The 19,394-nt window shown below is 34.5% G+C and overlaps 1 protein-coding gene across 1 annotated transcript in view; it reads right to left on the reverse strand.

Moving 5' to 3' along the window:
- The window catches only part of LOC149784394 (coiled-coil domain-containing protein 73-like), a 100,236-nt gene that overhangs the window by 5,148 nt on the left and 75,694 nt on the right, over positions 1-19,394 (reverse strand). The window contains exons 2-4 of the mRNA XM_089932449.1: positions 13,289-13,428; positions 9,361-9,432; positions 3,924-4,031 (exon numbers count right to left, since the gene is read on the reverse strand). Of these exons, the coding sequence (XP_089788575.1) occupies positions 3,924-4,031; positions 9,361-9,432; positions 13,289-13,428 (320 nt within the window). The remainder of the gene's footprint in view (positions 1-3,923; positions 4,032-9,360; positions 9,433-13,288; positions 13,429-19,394) is intronic.

Below are 19,394 nucleotides of genomic sequence, written 5' to 3' on the forward strand. Positions count from 1 at the left end.
AAAACCTTTACATCCTAGATCAACACTGAATATTATTATTATTATCATTATTATTATTATTATTATTATTATTATTACCATATCAGGATTGTTTGTTGTGTACTATTCAGCAAAATCATACAATACACATCATGTTGCTCTCCCACCAATTGTATGCTTCAACACAAGATTAATCCATCCTATAAATTAAATCCTCACTGACTTACAGTAATAACTGACCTTTGTGTACCAAAGCAATGACAAAACACTAATTTCACAGCTGATCAACAATTTACATGTGACTGTACAGCAGGGAACTGTTTTATTCTGTAGAATTAGTCTTGGAAACAGCTGTTCATACTTCCAAAACAATTTTGGGATTAGCCAGTTTCTCAGTTTGATGAGATCAAAGATAGTTGATTTATGTGAGAGGCCTCTGATGAACTGGAGATCAAAAGAAGCAGCACATGGCTATTCCCTGTGATCCTAGAATCAAAACTTCACTTCCTTGCCTGTACCTTGCTTACAGCGATGGCACATGTATGACATAAAGACTGGTCTTAAAAAGCAATATAAATATAAATTAAAATTAAATATTTTTAAAAATAGTTTTACATGTTTTAATATGAATCATTTCTTATTTCTAATTTTTGAACATGTAATGTGCTTATATTACTCAGAACAGGCCAGGTTGGTTACCATAGTCGTTGCGATTTGTGTGCTGACATGGCACTTTACTCCAATTGTCACAGTATGATACAACTTATCAGCTATGAATGTGCCATTACTGTACACACAAATTGACAAAATGATGCCTAATGAACTCAGAAAACAGTCAAATTGTTGTGATTTGAGTGTTAACAAGGCACTTTACTCCAGTTGTCGCAGTATGATATAACCTATCAATAATGAATATGCCATTGACAGTACACATAATGTGACAAAATGATACCAAATGTATTCAGAAAAATAGCCAAATTCCAAGACGCTTCAAAAACAAATTTGTGGCAACAATGACAATTAAAGGGAGATAAATCCTTTGAATAGCAACCAAAACTTAACTGCATACACATGAATCCTTATCATTGAGATGGTGCCAGTAAGTAAACAGGCAGCTAGACTTCTAGTGAATATTAGTTAAGATTAACTTCTTTTTAAGGTGAAAAACTGTACACAATTCATGTTAATCTGTAATGAAACTAGAAATGCATCCATAAATCACAGATTTCCCCATCCATAAAATGCATTTGGGGGTAAGTAATAAGTCAAACAAGACACTGACTTAAAAAGTCTGGTGACAGTAAAAACCAAAATTGACCTAATTCTTTAACCTTTTAAATCCTAATACCAAAGTTATTTTAGCCCAAAAAGTCCTTGAAAAGTACTTTAGTGCAAAGTAAATTTGTGACAGCTGGCACAGATGAGATGGATGGACATGGATAATAATATTTCAACTTTAAAATTCAAACAAAATGTCATACACTTTCCTTCTGCTTCTTACATCTGCATGTTATAGTTCTTACAAAGCAATGTCATACACTTTCCTTCTGCTTCTTACATCTGCATGTTATAGTTCTTACAAGGCAATGTAAAGAAGCTACATATGTGATTAGACCTGTCAGTAAGCAAGTACTTACATAATTAATCACACAAGATGGGACTAGATCTGTCACTATGCAAGTATTCACAGAATTACCCACACAAGATGTACAAGATGTGACTAGATCTGTCAGTTGTTGTTGTTGTTGGGTTTAACGCCATTTTTCAGCACACGATAGACTATGCATGGTGGCCAGTATTAATGGTGGAGGAAGAACCCAGGAAAACCCCAGGAAGAACCACCAATCCACGAGAAGCTACTGGCAAGCTTGCTCACATACCCACATTGGCCGAATCCTAGACCCACGCAGACAGAGGTGAGATGGCAGTGATCCATTAACGGAGAGCGCTTTAGACCACTCAGCCACTCAGGGCCCCCAGATATGTCAGTTAGAAAGTATTCATAGAATTACCCACACAAGATGTACAAGATGTGACTAGATCGGTCAGTTTGAAAGTACTCACAGAATTACCCACACAAGATGTACAAGATGTTACCGGATCTGTCACTAAGCAAGTACTCAAAGAATTGGCCACAAAAGATGTACACAATGTGACTAGATCTGTCACTAAGCAAGTATTTACAGAATTACTCACACAAGATATACAAGATGTGAGTAGATCTGTCAATAAGCAGGTCCTTACAGAAATACCCACACAAGCTATACCACATGTGACAAAACCTCTCAGTGAGTACTTACAGAATACCCCCCAACTTGATATAAAGCAGTAACAGAATTTTAGAAGAGATGGGAGATAACTCCGTAAGTACTAAAAATGCCAAAGCTTAATCTTTTATGGTACACAAACTCCTGTCACAACACAAATGCAAATCAACTTTCATGAAAGCACCTCATTTGGTTGTGAAAATCTTAAATGGACAAGAGTGTGATCACTGGTAGGACAAAATTAGCAATAAATATGGGAACAACTCTTAAAATCCTGATCAGAATTGGCTGGTTCCTTTTTAACACAGGACAAAATGTCAAGTAATAAAAAAAACTTTCATGAAAATATTTCAAAGGCTTTATGATATATTAAGTAAACAAAGTGTGATGGATGGATGGTCAGACAAGCTTACTCCAGAATACCCCCAAAATTTTGTATGCAGGAGGTACAATGATTTATTATACAAATACAACTGGGGAGAGTGATGGGATTTCTCAACTTTTGGACTTGGTATACATTAGTCCAAGAAAGTTTATATGGAAATCATCGGACACATGAGATCATTGGTAAAAGTATAACACATATGGACATGATTACAATTTCAATTGAAAAAGATCACATTATACCAGAATCTGTCATCAAACAATAGCCCCAATCATCCCACAATTTTCTGCTTTCCTCTCCATTTCATGCCTTTTGTTCTCTATAGTCCTTCATGCATACAGAGCATACATATAAACCAACATCAAACATATTTAAAGATCTGAAGTCTCCGGTTTATATTGTGTACAAAGAATTGCACAATATTAATAAAGCTAATGTCTTACATGAATAAATGTCACATACAGGTACTAATGACTGCAATCACTTAACTTCAACATCTGATTAACAAAGGTGAGAACACTATATTTGCGTAGTAAGGTAAATACAACATAAACTTTTGTACTCTGGATCTTTTTTTCCTAATATGTGTATATTAATCAAAACATGAAAACACTGGCAATGTCCTAAGTAATGAATTCTGCCAGAATATGCCCACTGTCACATCTAAAAGAGGATTATTTGATAAAGGGTGCTTTAAGAAATTTAATCTGCATCAAAAAGAAAGTCTGGTATTCCAAAGGAAAAAGGGGTAATAACAGAGGAATGTGTTGAGAAAAAGCCCATATTTAAATAAACTTAAGTATTCACTGACAATGAGAGATTACACAGCAGTAACGTGAGACACAAAACTGGAGAATAATTCAGCAGAATCTCATCTACTCTAATACTAAGACTAGTTCTAATATAAACCCTAGCTCAAACTCAAAACCTAACACAAATAAGAAAAACCTAAAATCTAGTGTCATGACCACTTGATGTTAAAGCATATGACTAGGACAATGCTGTCAATACCTAAATACAATATACTGGTCATGACACTTGATTTGTATGTATAATGTTGAAGTATACTAGTTACTGACAGCAAAAAGTAGGTCATAATGACAGTTTTTCTGATTTGTGTTAGGTCTGAGTTAGGTTTATGTAAGAACTAGGAGGTGGGATTCTACTGAATTTAAAATGCTTTACTTGAAAAAGAAAAATTAAAATTAGGAGGTCACCATTTGCCTCATCAAAATTTCTGTTGTGAAATCAATCTTGATTATTAAAGATTCACTCTAGAACCAATATCATACTGCTTCTGTTTTCAGGTCCCTCATCCTGTCCTCCAGTTTCATGCAAGCGTCTCGGGTCTCTGATGCATGGCGTTCCTCCAGCACCAAGCACCACTGTGACTCCTGGTCCTGAAATATTGCTATAGTGATACCACACACTTTGAAACAAAGTAATAAAAGTAACATGCAATGCATGGATTGTGTACCATGATAACTGCCCAATTAATTTGATGCATTCATCAAAGTTTAAGCTTAAACTTAGAGAAAAAAATTAGGATAGCAAGATAAAAAGATTCATTCTTACACTTGGATGACAGTTATCATTTGTGGAAATTCTGCAATCAATATCAAATCAACACAAAGTGGCATATTTCTACAGTTTCATTTATGTATAATATTAAAAAACAGTTTATATTCCAATGCCCCCAGAAGCATGCATCTATATTATACTCTTTGTCAAATGCATATTTTGTGATCAGCAAGATCTAAATAATTTGCATTTTTTTCCTTCTGACTTTAGCTCAGGAAGAGTCCAATACATCTTCTTTTAACAATTGGTTTATGCAGACTTCCAATGCTATACAATCTATAACATTATATACCATAATTACAGAAAAAAGTATGAAAAACATAAATTTATTTTTGCTACTTACCTGGATCTGCAGTTAAAATATTTGTCACAAATTGGCTAAATCCACATGGATTTGTAGTTAGTACAAGAGCAAAGACACGTAAGAAATTTATAAATTATTTATGCAATGCTCACTTTAACTAGTCTACATGTCTACAGTAATTTTTGCAAATAGTTGTAAAGTCCACAAATGATGACTGTTGTATTACATCACTGTCGAATTCTTATTTCAAATTTTTTGAAGTGGTACTGATTTGCCCTTTTCTGGATGCATGTTTAACAAAATCAATCTTCTCTAACATTTTTTCAGTCATCTAACATCTGTTACGTTTCCTAAGCCCCAGCTTTAAAGTTATGTATAAGCTATAATCTACTGTCTTGGAAATATTACTGCGGCCATGTGTTTGATGTCTAAAGATTGCAGCAGGCTAGTGTTAAACTCATACACAATGCTACCATGACCCACCAGAGACTGGAAATTTAAGGTGGCAAAGGCGACCACTCAAATCATTTGACAGAGGCTTGCCGTATCACACTTACGTGTTATGAGGTTCATTTAGGATCAAAGGGAAGCCCACTGGGTGAATGGGGCATATTCTTATCCATACCCACATTGATCAACAGTGAGAGGGACATTGTCCGCTAAGTTTTATTGGATCAGTTCACAGATATATCAAATCGGAACTGAAATAGAGGGTGTGATCAAAATTCCAACCTGAATGATAAATGTTAGAAATTGTAAATGAAAAGTTGGTTATGCCTAGACAGATTGCTGACAATATGGTTACTCTGAGAAGAGCCACTCATAATTTGGCATCAAAACTTAGAGGTAGATTCTAAGGAAAGACAAAGCTTCAAAAGGTAAGTAAGTTATTTGCTTGATTTTTGCAGAATAATACGGCATCATAATTGTAATTATTTGTAGTAGGTATACTTAATTACAGTGTGACTCCGCTATAGCACACTCCGTTAAAAACAAATTCGGATATAACATAGTTGTGATTTGGCTCCTGAAATTTCATACACAAGTATTTTTCTCATACACAATAACAACTCTTTCTTAAAAGAATCAAAACAACAATATAAAAAGTTTATTACCATTTTGGGAAGAGATCGAGTATGAATAATACAAGACAATCATGGATTGGCTTCTGAAATTTTATATGTATTTTTTGCTCATACACAAAAAAATATTTATTTCTTCTCAAAAGTACGAAAAATAATTTGTGATTTCCTTATTGGTGGCAAAATATACCATCTGGTGATTTTTTTTTTATTGGTGACATTGTTGGCTGTTTAAACATGTATATACAACCTATGGTTTGGAGTGGAGAAATTCAGAGACCCCATTAAAGGAAGCCGTAAACTTTACATAAAATGCACTGAAATTTATCTATCATTACATAAACAAATTCTTTGTCCATATTAACAAGTCATCTTAACAGTGCACTGTTATATCATAATCCGCTTATGTTGACATCTAGCATGAGTACCGTATGTATGAGATATCTGCTTTATGTTGTTGTTGACATTTCTGGTAGCAGAGATCAACTGGACGAGGCATCTTCTAATAATCTATCTTTTGTTAGACTTTCTGCCATTTACTAGTAATTAATATATTTACATTGATGGCATTTGCATGTGGATAGTAAGTAAAATTCCTCTTTTCACTCAGAATTAAATCCTTCAGAACACGTATTTTCTGTAGTAATCCCTGTCATCAAACCAGAACACCTGCGTCTCTATCGGCTGTTGACCCTTTGTTAATTTTCTGACCCATGCAAGGAAGGCAGCATCGTGCTGCTACCACAAATGTAAAAAAACAACATAAAAAACATCTTCCTTATTGGTTTATTCAATAGGCAGGGAGAAACAGTAACTACAATCAACCAAATGACAGACAATTCCTTTTTTAAAAAAAGCAAACTGATTACCTTTGAAACACCAAATTGTTATGACAATGTACTAAGCAAATAGAAAAAAATCAGTTTTAATCATGTAATACAATTATTTGATGTTGTCGTCACAATAAGAAATGTGCATTTGTCTGGTTCTCCAAAGCTGTCCTTTAGTGATGACTTCAATAACGCATGCACCCTTCATCAAAGAAAGCCAACTACAATCTTCAATAAAAACAAAGAACCTTTCTTCAAAGGAAATTAGTACCAAACTTAAATAAAAGCAATGGAATCTGATAGATTGTTTCATTTTCCAACGTGACTGGAACACATTTACTCTGCCATGAAAGTTTCCTTTTTGCAAGAAAAAAGTTTATGCTTACAAATGCTACCAATGGTAGCTTAAAATGCAAATTAACTTTTACCAACTTGGGACATACTGAAAAGTATATGTGCTTCATCAGTTGTTACGTGATTGTGACATTTTGTTCCACTGAATTCAGACCTAGATGACCTGTCACAAAATTATTGAATATTTTAAATCTTTGTGTGTACATATTTTTGATGGAATTACTTGTAGGTACCATATTTACCGTATATGTTGGGACACCGTATTTGTTGGGACACCATAAATTTATTTTAAAAGTAATTTTTTTGTGCACTGTATGTTCTGGGACACATCGTTTTTTTCGATGTAAATAGTATACACAGCATTAACTTGCTTTAATAATACTTTTTGTAACCCATGGAATCAAAAAGATTGTCATTTGTACTCTATAATAATTACATGCGTATTTGAGAAACAGGCTAAAGCCTACATAACGAATTATTAGATGTGAGGCGGAATTATGTAGATTGTTCGCTTGTGGTCAGAATTAATTTTGTAATTCACTATTAAATTACTTCATAGTAAGCCAGTGGATTTATTAATGCGTTTTGTTAGAATTTACACGTGCTTGAATTGTGAATTTGGAAAATGGTTAAAGTATGTACAATTAGTTACTGTGGACATATGCATATATCAAAGCATGGATATATTTGAATATCTGTGTACTTTGTATGTATGTAAGGTAAAAAGACGCATCTGTTATGATATTGTTTAGTATAACGGGACTAGGAATATGTACTGATGTGATGCAATTTATTGATGTATGTATAAGAAGTAATTGATACCATGCTGTATTATGATGTTTGTTTTACCATACAGGAACATATGGGTATCTCCATGTGAATGAATGCGTGACTGGAGAAAATGAATAGTCATTATCTGATGATAGGCTGTGTGTAGTGTGAGATCAGAGGGCTAAGGGAAAATACTGTATCGTCCTTGTGTTTTCACAGGAACTTCTTTTTTTAATAAGGGGTACTCGATTGTCCATTTTATTACCTGCGTTATTATCAGTAGGTGGGTACCCAATCACGCGGTATCCATTGGTATCTTTATCCTCTAGATACATGATCATTCTGTGTTATTCTGAACAACTACAACATTAAAATGTTAAAACTTTTTGGGTGGACTCAAAGAATAATTTCATTGATGAAAGTAAACTAAATCGACTGGCTTGGCACAATATATATATATATATATATATATATATATATATATATATATATATATATATATATATATATATATATATATATATATATATGTACTAGTGTCACAGTAATGCAATCTTGATCAAATAAATATGTTAGTACCAGAAAATGCAAAAGAAAAGTCATGATCTAGATTTTCTCAAGCTGACAACAAAATGTAATCTAGCAATCAAGCTCTGAGTATGATGATAATAATATTTTTGTTATATACCTATCAATTTTCAGATAAATTAATGAACAGCTGATATGTGCATGAATATCAGTTTCATGAATGAAACATGTATAAAAAGTCACTATTTTCAATACCAGCACTGTTTTTCGATGCATGGGGGCAGCAGACCAATATACATGTATGTGATTTACAGCTATTGCATACTTGTCAAACTTTGCATCACATAAGGTATCACCAGCTGAATAACTAGGAAAGTTTATATCAAAAGCTCAGCTGATAATGTTTGAAGTATTTCTGTTGGAAGGCTCAGCTGATATCATTTGAAGTATTTCTGGTGGAAGGCTCAGCTGAAATCATTTGAAGTATTTCTGGTGGAATTAGGCTCAGCTGATATCATTTGATGTATTTCTGGTGGAAGGATCAGCTGATAATGTTTGAAGTATTTCTGGTGGAAGGCTCAGCTGATATCATTTGAAGTATTTCTGGTGGAAGGCTCAGATGTGGATTTTGCATGACAACATTATTTTGACAGTTATTTACAGCAGGATTGAACAAACTGTTGAAACTTTATGATACAGATTATTAAAGAGAATGCTACACATTTCCATTTGCAAGTCAAGTGTGGCTACAGCACAGTTTAATTCATGCTTGCTCAGTTATAACTAATAACTCTCAAGGAGAAAGTAGTTCCATACTCATTAGTGAGCATAGTAATATGGAATCAGAAAACAACAGTAATGTTTTCCTAAATTCTATTGGCATTTGATGGCAACATTCTGGCTCATTCTCTGCAGGCAGAAAACTGATAGATACATAACAAGGACATATCTGGTTTGTCTATCTTATGATTTCCTATGAGGAAGTAGGCTCCAAAGACACCTTGGCTAGTGAAGATGAGTCAGATGCTGGTTAAAAATGGTGACGAGGTAAACTAATAACATATTAAACCATATTTGGCCTGCACTGAACTGAACAGAATGAATCACTTTCAGCTGTCTCTCAATGTACCATGAGATAAAAGGTATACAAGCAGTATATAGTCCAAACCTGAAAAGGATTAACTGGCCTACTCTAACAGCACATTATGGAGGCAGATCTGACTGATCCATGTTGTCCACAGTGCAATACACTTTATAATCAAGCAAACAAGGTACTCACGGCTTTCTTCTCTAGCATATATTTGTCTTGCACTAGCTCTTGGATTCTCTTCTCATTTTCCCTGTCTGAGGCCTACAAATATCGAAACATGTCTCAAAGTGGAAAGAATAATGAATTACAATCTACAATCACCTAAGAATTACTCTGGCATGATTTATAAATGTATCCTAGCATCTTTCTTTGAGTTGTAATTGGTTGAATATGATAACACAGTTATAGATAGACTGTACAAGTTTTACTTTCTCACACATTAGCAAGTTGATAGGGTATGTAGCAGCTTCCTTATAAGAAAACAATGACTGAAGCTTGTGAAAAAACTTCAAACTGGAATCTTCTCATAATTAGATTGGGGGTGCATAACTATACAGGAAAGTTTATATAGTGCCCAACAGTTCAGGATATGTTCCAAATTCTGCTGGACAAGTAAAACTTTGCAGTCACTTATCCAGAATGTTGTGTACAATGTATCTATTTTTTTAATGGTTTTGTTAATAATCTGATGTCAGTTAAATATGTGATTTAAGACTTTTACCAGCTATGAAACAAGTTCCAGAAAACAAGCTTTTACATATTCCAGTTAGACCCTGGATCTTCAGACACACCAACCACAGTCAGAGGGCATTCAAAACTAAACTAATACTATCTCAAATAGGATATTCAAAAGGTAATATATTACAGTATCTCTATGTTATTAAAATAATGAAGCTTTACAGTATCTCTTAGAGGATATTCAAAAGGTAACATATAACTGTATCTCAGTGGATATTCAAAACTGAAGTGTAACAGTATCTATTAGAGAATATTCAAAAGGTAAAATATAATAGTATCTCAGTAGATAATCAAAATGTAAAGTGTAAATATATCTCTTAGGATAAGATATAACAGAATCTCAGTGGATATTTAAAATGTAAAGTGAAACAATATCTCATACAGGATATTCAAAAGATAAGATATAACAGTATTAAGAGGATATGCAAATGGTAATATGTAACAGCATCTCACAGATATTCAAAATGTCAAGTGTAACAGTATCTCAGTGGATATTTAAAGGGTAAAGTGTAACAGCATCTCAGTGGATATTCAAAAGGTCAAGTGTAACATTATCTCAATGAATATTCAAAAGGTCAAGTGTAACAGTATCTCAATGGATATTCAAAAGGTCAAGTGTAACAGTATCTCAATGAATATTCAAAAGGTCAAGTGTAACAGTATCTCAGTGGATATTCAAAAGGTAAAATGTAACAGTATCTCAGTGGATATTCAAAAGGTAAAGTGTAACAGTATCTCAGTGGATACTGAAATGGAAGAGTGGAACAGTATCTCAGTAGATATTCAAAATGTCAAGTGTAACAGTATCTCAGTGGATATTCAAAAGGTAAAGTGTAACAGTATCTCAGAGTGGATATTCAAAAGGTAAAGTGCAACAGTATCTCAGTGGATATTCAAAAGGTAAAGCATAACAGTATCTCAGTTGATATTCAAAAGGTCAAGTGTTAACAGTATCTTAGCATATATTCAAAAGGTCAATTGTACCAGTATCTCAGTTGATATTCAAAAGATCAAGTGTAACAGTATCTCAGTGGATAATCAAAAGGTAAAGTGTAACAGTATCTCAGTGAATATTCAAAATGTAAAGCATAACAGTATCTCAGCTGATATTCAAAAGGTCAAGTGTAACAGTATCTTAACATATATTCAAAAGGTCAATTGTAACAGTTTCTCAGTTGATATTCAAAAGGTCAAGTGTAACAGTATCTCAGTGGATATTCAAAAGGTAAAGTGTAACAGTATCTCAGTGGATACTGAAATGGAAAGGTGTAACAGTATCTCAGTGGATATTCAAAAGGTCAAGTGTAACAGTATCTTAGTGGATATTCAAACGGTCAAGTGTAACAGTATCTCAATGAATATTCAAAAGGTCAAGTGTAACAGTATCTCAGTGGATATTCAAAAGGTAAAATGTAACAGTATCTCAATGGATGTTCAAAAGGTAAAGTGCAACAGTATCTCAGTGGATATTCAAGAGGTAAAGTGTAATAGTATCTCAGTAGATATTCAAAAGGTAAAGTGTAACAGTATCTCAGTGGATATTCAAAAGGTAAAGTGTAACAGTATCTCAGTAGATATTCAAAAGGTAAAGTGTAACAGTATCTCAGTGGATATTCAAAAGGTAAAGTGTAACAGTATCTCAGTGGATACTGAAATGGAAGAGTGGAACAGTATCTCAGTAGATATTCAAAATGTCAAGTGTAACAGTATCTCAGTGGATATTCAAAAGGTAAAGTGTAACAGTATCTCAGTGGATATTCAAAAGGTAAAGTGTAACATTATCTCAGTGGATACTGAAATGAAAGAGTGGAACAGTATCTCAGTAGATATTCAAAAGGCAAAGTGTATCAATATATGATAAAGATTTACATAGTATATAGGAAGAATTTTAAAAAAGCACACTGTGGTAGCTCAAGTCCATAACTGTTAACCATCTTAAGTACATAAATGCAACAGAGCAGGAAAGATTTTTTTTTAATTGCAATGAATACATGTTGGTGTGGTGGTGGGCAGGGGAAGGAATGAAGAAAATGATACTCAGACATATAGCAATAATTTTAGTTTATGTAAATTAAACATAATTTGAAATTTTAAGGCATTTGTGAATTTATTTTTTTCAAATAATGTCACAGGTTCAATATGGGAAAGAAAAGAAAAGTCCAAATTTAACCCATTTGATAATGCCCAGACCAAACAGCCAATCCAGACAACTCTACCTATAATCTTAGCAAACTGGCAATAAGAAAGTCTCTCTGAATCAAACATGCATGAATCCAATTGGAAGTAACAAGAAACTTTTTCTTCTATCCCTAGCTTAAGTGTACATGAAACTAAACTCCCAGCCTGATTTAATAATGTATAGTCTGACTCTACATCCCCGTTTGTTTGTACCCCCCTACCAATTTCAAAAATGAGGACGTCTAATGTGATAAAAAGTGCATAGAACTAAGTCATTTGAATCATTGATTTATAATTTCTAACCTGACTGTGACCAGAATGGCACTAATGCTGGCATCCCATGCACCATTTCATGCTTAACGGACTTTCCATACGAACACGGCTCCATATTGCGTACACTATAGGCTAGTTTATTTCCATCAGACAACCTAATGACAGTTCATCCTGTTCGGCAATGCTGAATAATTGCATAAATTACATAACTTTGAGAGTTTGGAATTATATCCCTCTGCATACAAGAACATATAAATTAAACCGCTTCTTAAATCCACATGAAATGCATAGTTGTCATTTTCCTTTGCTTGATTCGACATTGTAAATATCAGAAGCAGACGACTTATGTATGTACATGTTGTTGTAGGGTTTAACGCCATTTTTCAGCACAAGATAGGCTATACATGGCGGCCAGTATAATTGGTGGAGGAAGAACCCTGGAAAACCCCGGGAAGAACCACCGACCCACGAGAAGCTACTGGCAAGCTTTCTCATGTACCCACGTTAGCCGAGCCTGAGACTCGAACTCACGCAGACAGGTGAGATGGCAGTGATCCGTAACGGTGAGTGCTTTAGACCACTCGGCCACTCGGGGCCCTATGTATGTACATATGTAGTCGTCATACACCCCTTTGCTGAAAATGGACTTGTCCAGAAACTGAAATTGGATCCGAGCATGTCCGTCTATTGCACTGAAAACTTCCGTTAAGCATGAAACGCGCATAAGATGACAGTGTTAGGGCCACTCTTCTCTGAGTCCGGTTAGAAACTAAAAATCAATGAATGAATTGACTAAGTTCCTTGGACTTTTTATAACATTAATGGTTTCCATTAATTAAATTGGTAGAGGGGTACAAACAAACGGGTTTGTATCATCAGACTATAGTCCAGGATTCTGCACACTATAGTAACAAAACTGTCATTTTACTCTTCGCATTCGAAGCTCCTCCAAGATCTTCATGAACATATTCCTGAGGCGAAATCTCTCAACATGGTTGTAACCATAGTGCTGATTCATTAACACTAGACTGCTTCCACTGCCACTGTTTGGATAGTCTCCAAGGGAACCTGAAGAATAAAGATCATGATCTCAGTCAAGTTTTAACTTGAGCTACTTTCATGACTTTCACGATGGTCAATCCAAATACTTTTTTGTACATATTCCTGGAGGTCATGACTCCCAATCCATTCCATAAACTGTATATCTTTGTGTCATGATTGAATATGTAATGTTTGGTCAAACTATAACCTAAAATGTGAAGATGACAAATTTGGCAACAATCCGGTTAGAAATTAAAAATTAATAAAAGAAATGACTGTCACTGCTATAGTGATGATAAATAATAGTCAAAAGGGTCTGGATAGAAAGACACCTCAATAACAATGCCTTACTTTTTTCTAATTCAACTTGCAAAACAATATTTGTTTTTGTCTAACATATTCACAAAAAATTAAAATGCTGGAGATTTTGTTTGTTTAACAGAAATTTGGGATAATTTTTTGTACTTCATTTAAAAAAGAAATAGCATTTAGCAATGAAATAATATTCCTAATGACTCTTCTCAAAAGTTGAAGAATTTGTAAAAATGTACATACAGTAGTTACAATGTGGACATACCTTAAACAGACCAAACTGCACACAGGCCTTTTTGTGGACAGATTTTAAATAATCCAAACTGTACAGGGGCCTTTGTGTGGACAGATCTTAAACAGAACAAATTGTACATATGGCCTTCTATGGGTAGGTCTTAAACAGACTTAAAGCTGTACCTAGGCCTTGGTATGGATAGATTTTTAAACAGACCAAACTATATACAGGCCTTGTTGTGGACATCTTAAACAGACCAAACTATACACAGGTCTTATTGTGGATAGACCTTAAACAGACCAAACTGTACACAGGCCTTATTGTGGATAGAGCTTAAACAGGCCAAACTGTAAATAGGCTTTTTTATCCATGCTTTCATTTCATTTATTTTCATAATGTTCTAAACATGTAAACTTTCTTGTGGCCATAGGGCAAAACCAGTTCATTTACTCAATTGTATGTCAAGTTTAAATTACAGATATTTGAAAACTAAACATTTTAAATTTAAAACAAAAACAAAAAACATAACAGCATGGACTATTTTATGTGCTTGGAGTGTCTCTGTAAATGTTTCTCTGAACCTTTTATCACCTTAGAAGTTTTGTCTCCTTGTTTTTAATGGTGCATTCAATGGAAATGGTATATCCATTGAAAATTATGGGCTTCCAAAATGATTATGTGGGCTACCATACTGTCCCTTGAGGTAGCTAAGCTGTTATGTATATTTAATTTGCATTTTTTTGATAAGTTTGTTATCATTATGTGTTATGTATAATTGTCTTTTGAACTTGACCTTATACAAAATTAAGTTCACTATTTACCTAATTAGGGACACTGATGTTTTTATTTCATAAACAAATAATGCATAGTTAATGTTTATGGGGTCTGGGTCTAGGATACTAAAATTCCCCCATAAAGAACCTGCTGTACCTGATGTTTCCCATGTTCAAGTGTATGACTTGGCCAGGGTTCGAACCTGCAGATACACCCTCATTATGACTTGTAATGTCTCCATCTGTAACCAATCCTATGATACACCACCATTTTGACTTCCAATGTACCTTCAGCGACCCATGTTATGATATAATACCATTCTGACTTGTAATATCCCATCTGTGACCCATGCTATGATAAACCACCATTCTAACTTGCAATATCCCATCTGTGACCCATGCTATGATAAACCACCATACTAACTTGTAATATCCCATATGTGACCCATGCTATGATAAACCACCATACTAACTTGCATTTACCCCATCTGTGACCCATGCTATGATAAACCACCATACTAACTTGCATTTACCCCATCTGTGACCCATGCTATGATAAACCACCATTCTGACTTGCAATGTCCCCATCTGTGACCCATGCTATGATACACCACCATTCTGACTTGTAATATCCCATCTGTGATCCATGCTATGATAAACCACCATTCTAACTTGCAATATCCCATCAGTGACCCATGCTATGATAAACCACCATTTTGACTTGCAATGTCCCATCAGTGACCCATGCTATGATACACCACCATTCTGACTTGCAATGTCCCCATCTGTGACCCATGCTATGATACACCACCGTTCTGACTTGTAATATCCCATATGTGACCCATGCTATGATAAACCACCATTCTAACTTGCAATATCCCATCAGTGACCCATGCTATGATACACCGTCATTCTGACTTGCAATGTCACCATCTGTGACCCATGCTATGATAAGCCACCATTCTGACTTGCAATGTCCCCATCTGTGACCCATGCTATGATAAACCACCATTATAACTTGTAATATCCCATCTGTGACCCATGCTATGATACACCACCATTGGGACTTGCAATGTCCCCATCTGTGACCCATGCTATGATACACCACCATTGGGATTTGCAATGTCCCACTAGTGACTCATGCTATGATACACCACCATTCTGACTTGCAATATCCAATCTGTGACCCATGCTATGATGCAAACCAATTATGACTTGTAATGTCCCCATCTGTGCCTTGCAGTTAGCCAGGAAATTTGGATCAGATGGTTGCCTTCTATTTAAATTTTGCCAATGCTGTTGATTGCATATGCTGTGGAAATAACCATATTTATATCTCTATCCAATTACTGGATGGCATATCAGCATGATTTGTCCATTATTTAAACACCCCTATGCCAGGACACTTTGTGTCTAAGTTTGTCTTATTCTGTTCTATAGTTTCTAAGATAAAATTCTGAAATGTTTTTCTATTTTTACAAATGGCAGTCATCTTTTTTTGGGAACACCATCGATTGTATAAATATTTAATATGTAAATGCTTTTCTACTTTTAGTGATGGATTGGTATCGTCTGTAAAAATTTGAAATGCCCACTATGCCAATATGTTTTCAATTAAATTTACTTAAATTCAGTGGATGTTAGACAATAAGTTATTTGGGTTTTGTTTGGTTTTATTAATGTTGGCCATATAGTGATGATGGACTCTGCACCATTTCCAACTTTTCATGTCAGGATGCTTTCTAACTTGGTTCTATTCTATGCATTAGTATCAAAGAACAAGTCATTCTAAGCCTTTCTCTATTTTTAGTATCAACAGCCATACTTCATGATGGATCTGCATCATTTGTACAGTGACTTAAAAGGTCTTCATACAAAAATTCATTTTTACAAGTTTAGTCAAATCTCATTCAACAGTTTTGGTGAAATGATTTCAAGAAGTTTATATTGTTTGCAATGGTGGACATGTTTGATGACATCGTATCAACTGTATAAATCTGAAAGGTTTTTACGACAGGCATCTTCGCTAGCCAAGGTTCTGATATGATAATCCTTAACCTACAACTTGACATATCGAGTCAATATTTCTGTGCTTTGGGTATGTGAATTTCATTGGATCCGGCAGCAAGCCACTGCATCCAATCAAAATTAAGTTGTTCAAATTTGAACACTGTTCCTACATGATCAAGGCAAGCAGAACAAACAACTTGAATCATGACTGTACAGAACTGATAAATAAGCAATTTTCCAGTGCCAGTCCGTGTTTGCACAAATTTCTTTCACTCTAATATACCTGTAATGGATTCCCAATGGTACATAGTGATACTTTCGATGTTAAACTTCAAGTATCCTTTTTAGGTCATTTTGTCCCCACCATTTTTGGCCAATGTACAATGCACCATGCTACTGGTTAGTTGGCATTACATATACTAAAGGGAGGCAACTCATGAAATCCAATAAATGTCACTAGGACAAAGCACCATTATATATGTTCAGTCTGCCAAGTTATAGATAGTCTCATCTCATCTGAACCTTGGTTAGCAAAGATGCATGACAGGATGCTTTCTTTCAAATACGATTCAATTCTGTATTAAGGTTTTTGAAGAAGTTGTTTGAGGGTTTAATATTTTTGGTGACAGTGGCAATATTTGAGGGCAGTTCTGAATCATTTATAAAATCTTGGAAACCCATTATACCAGAATGAAAGCCTCCATACCTGGTTGCTCTCTGTCATATTTGGTCAAAAGGTTACCAGTTTCAGTAACTGAGATCATATTTGATGACAGAACAACATCCCTTGTATATATTTACAGGGTCTACATGAAAAGATGCTTTCCATCAAGTTTCATTGAAGTTTGTTTCTATTTGTAGTTTTGGAGAAGAAGCAATTTCAAGGTTTAACCAACTGTAGAAATGGCTGTCATATATGATGGCAAAGCAGTATCATTAATGAAAAAAAGACGTACAAATTTTATGTCAAGAAGCTTTCTGTCAATTATGATCAAATTCTATTCAACATCTCTGTTGAATAAATCATTTAAAGCTTCTACTGTATTTAATATAATCTGTCAAATTGATGTCATTTGTAGAAATTTGTAAGGTGTTCATGCTCGAATGCTTTCCATCAAGTTTCATCAAATTCTATTCATGATTTTGGACATGAAGCCATTTCAAGGTTTCTCCAGCTGGAGTAATGGCAACCATATATGATGGCAGATCATCATTTATTATAAAAAAATGTAAAGGTCTCAACTGTGGATGCTATCTGTCAATTAAAATAAAATTCTATTCAACAGCTGTAGTGAATAAGTTATTTAAATGTTCTGCTTTTGGAGAAAATGATTTACAGTATGTTTTCTCTTCTTCTAGTTTTGATAATGAGGGTCCTATTTACTAGAAGATCAGCATGGGATGTACAAGTTTGAAAACCCATTATTCCAGGATATTTTCTATTAAAATTGTAGTTCATTCTGCACAGCAAGTGTGACTGACATCCACATCTGTAGCTTAGTGTATTTTCAGGTTCTTATCATTAAATGTAGCTAAAAGTAATTAATTCATTTTGTGCACAAAGTATTTAAACACCATTTGAATTAACACACAGCATAACACATCTCATTATCAACATATAAAAACAGGGTGGTCTGTTTACATCAAATTCTTTGATGCTGCCATGACCTCTGGAGGTGTCTTTTTGCTTATTAAGGATTGATCAGCTTTCCTATTCAACTATAATGTAGCTGCCTCCCTTTTATTTCTTTGCAGAATCAAAATGGAATCTTCCAGAACTCAGGAATAATATGGTGGGTTACATGTACACAGACCAGTCTGTCTTCAGCATGTAATGAATGAATCGTGCTGCACTTTTTGTCAATATGAATGTTTAAACCATTTGTGCATGAGATGAATTTGGTAGCTTTAGCTACATTTTGAGATGCTGATGTCAAAGTTCAATGAGAAACAGTCTCTGATATCATCTGGGACGCTGTGTTCAATGAAATATAGTCAATTTCTGTTGAATGATTTTTGAGAAAAACTAATTTCAAATGTTTCTATTTTTAGTAGTGACATTCATATTTTACTGTAGTTGTCAATCAGTTGTATGCACAATCAATCTTGGTTAAATTCTATTCAGTACAATTAAAAAAGTTGTCTGAGGGTTTTTCTATCATTAGTACAGCAGACATATCTGCAGGTGGAATGGCATCAGTTATACAAGTTTGAAAGGTCTTTATTCCAGGATACGCTCTGTCAAATTCTGTTTAGCCTTTATTTAAAGGAAGCCATTTAATGTTTTTCTATTTTTAGTAATGGTGTCCATATCTGATTGTGAATCAGAATCGTTTGTACGTACTTGAAAAATCTTCAAAACAGAATGCTTTCTGTCAAGTTTTATAAAATTCTATAGAGCGATTATGGAGAAGCCATTTAAAGGTTTATCTATTGTTTGGAACAGCAGCAGGGAGGGCGAATCCTACAAGCTACTTTTCCGAGATAACCCATCCACGGAAACTATTCCCGATAGAGGGCTTATTTCGACGAAATAACCCTTCTATTCAGAATACAGGACAAAAAAAATGTCCTTGAGAAATGCTTCGCATTTCCAGAAATGCTTCGTCGCCGCTGATATAACGCGAGTTACTTCAATAAATCCGACTCCGCCGACATAATTT

Source organism: Sinohyriopsis cumingii, chromosome 14 (genome assembly GCF_028554795.1).
Source record: "Sinohyriopsis cumingii isolate HCF-2022 chromosome 14, ASM2855479v2, whole genome shotgun sequence".
Classification (NCBI taxonomy): domain Eukaryota; kingdom Metazoa; phylum Mollusca; class Bivalvia; order Unionida; family Unionidae; genus Sinohyriopsis; species Sinohyriopsis cumingii.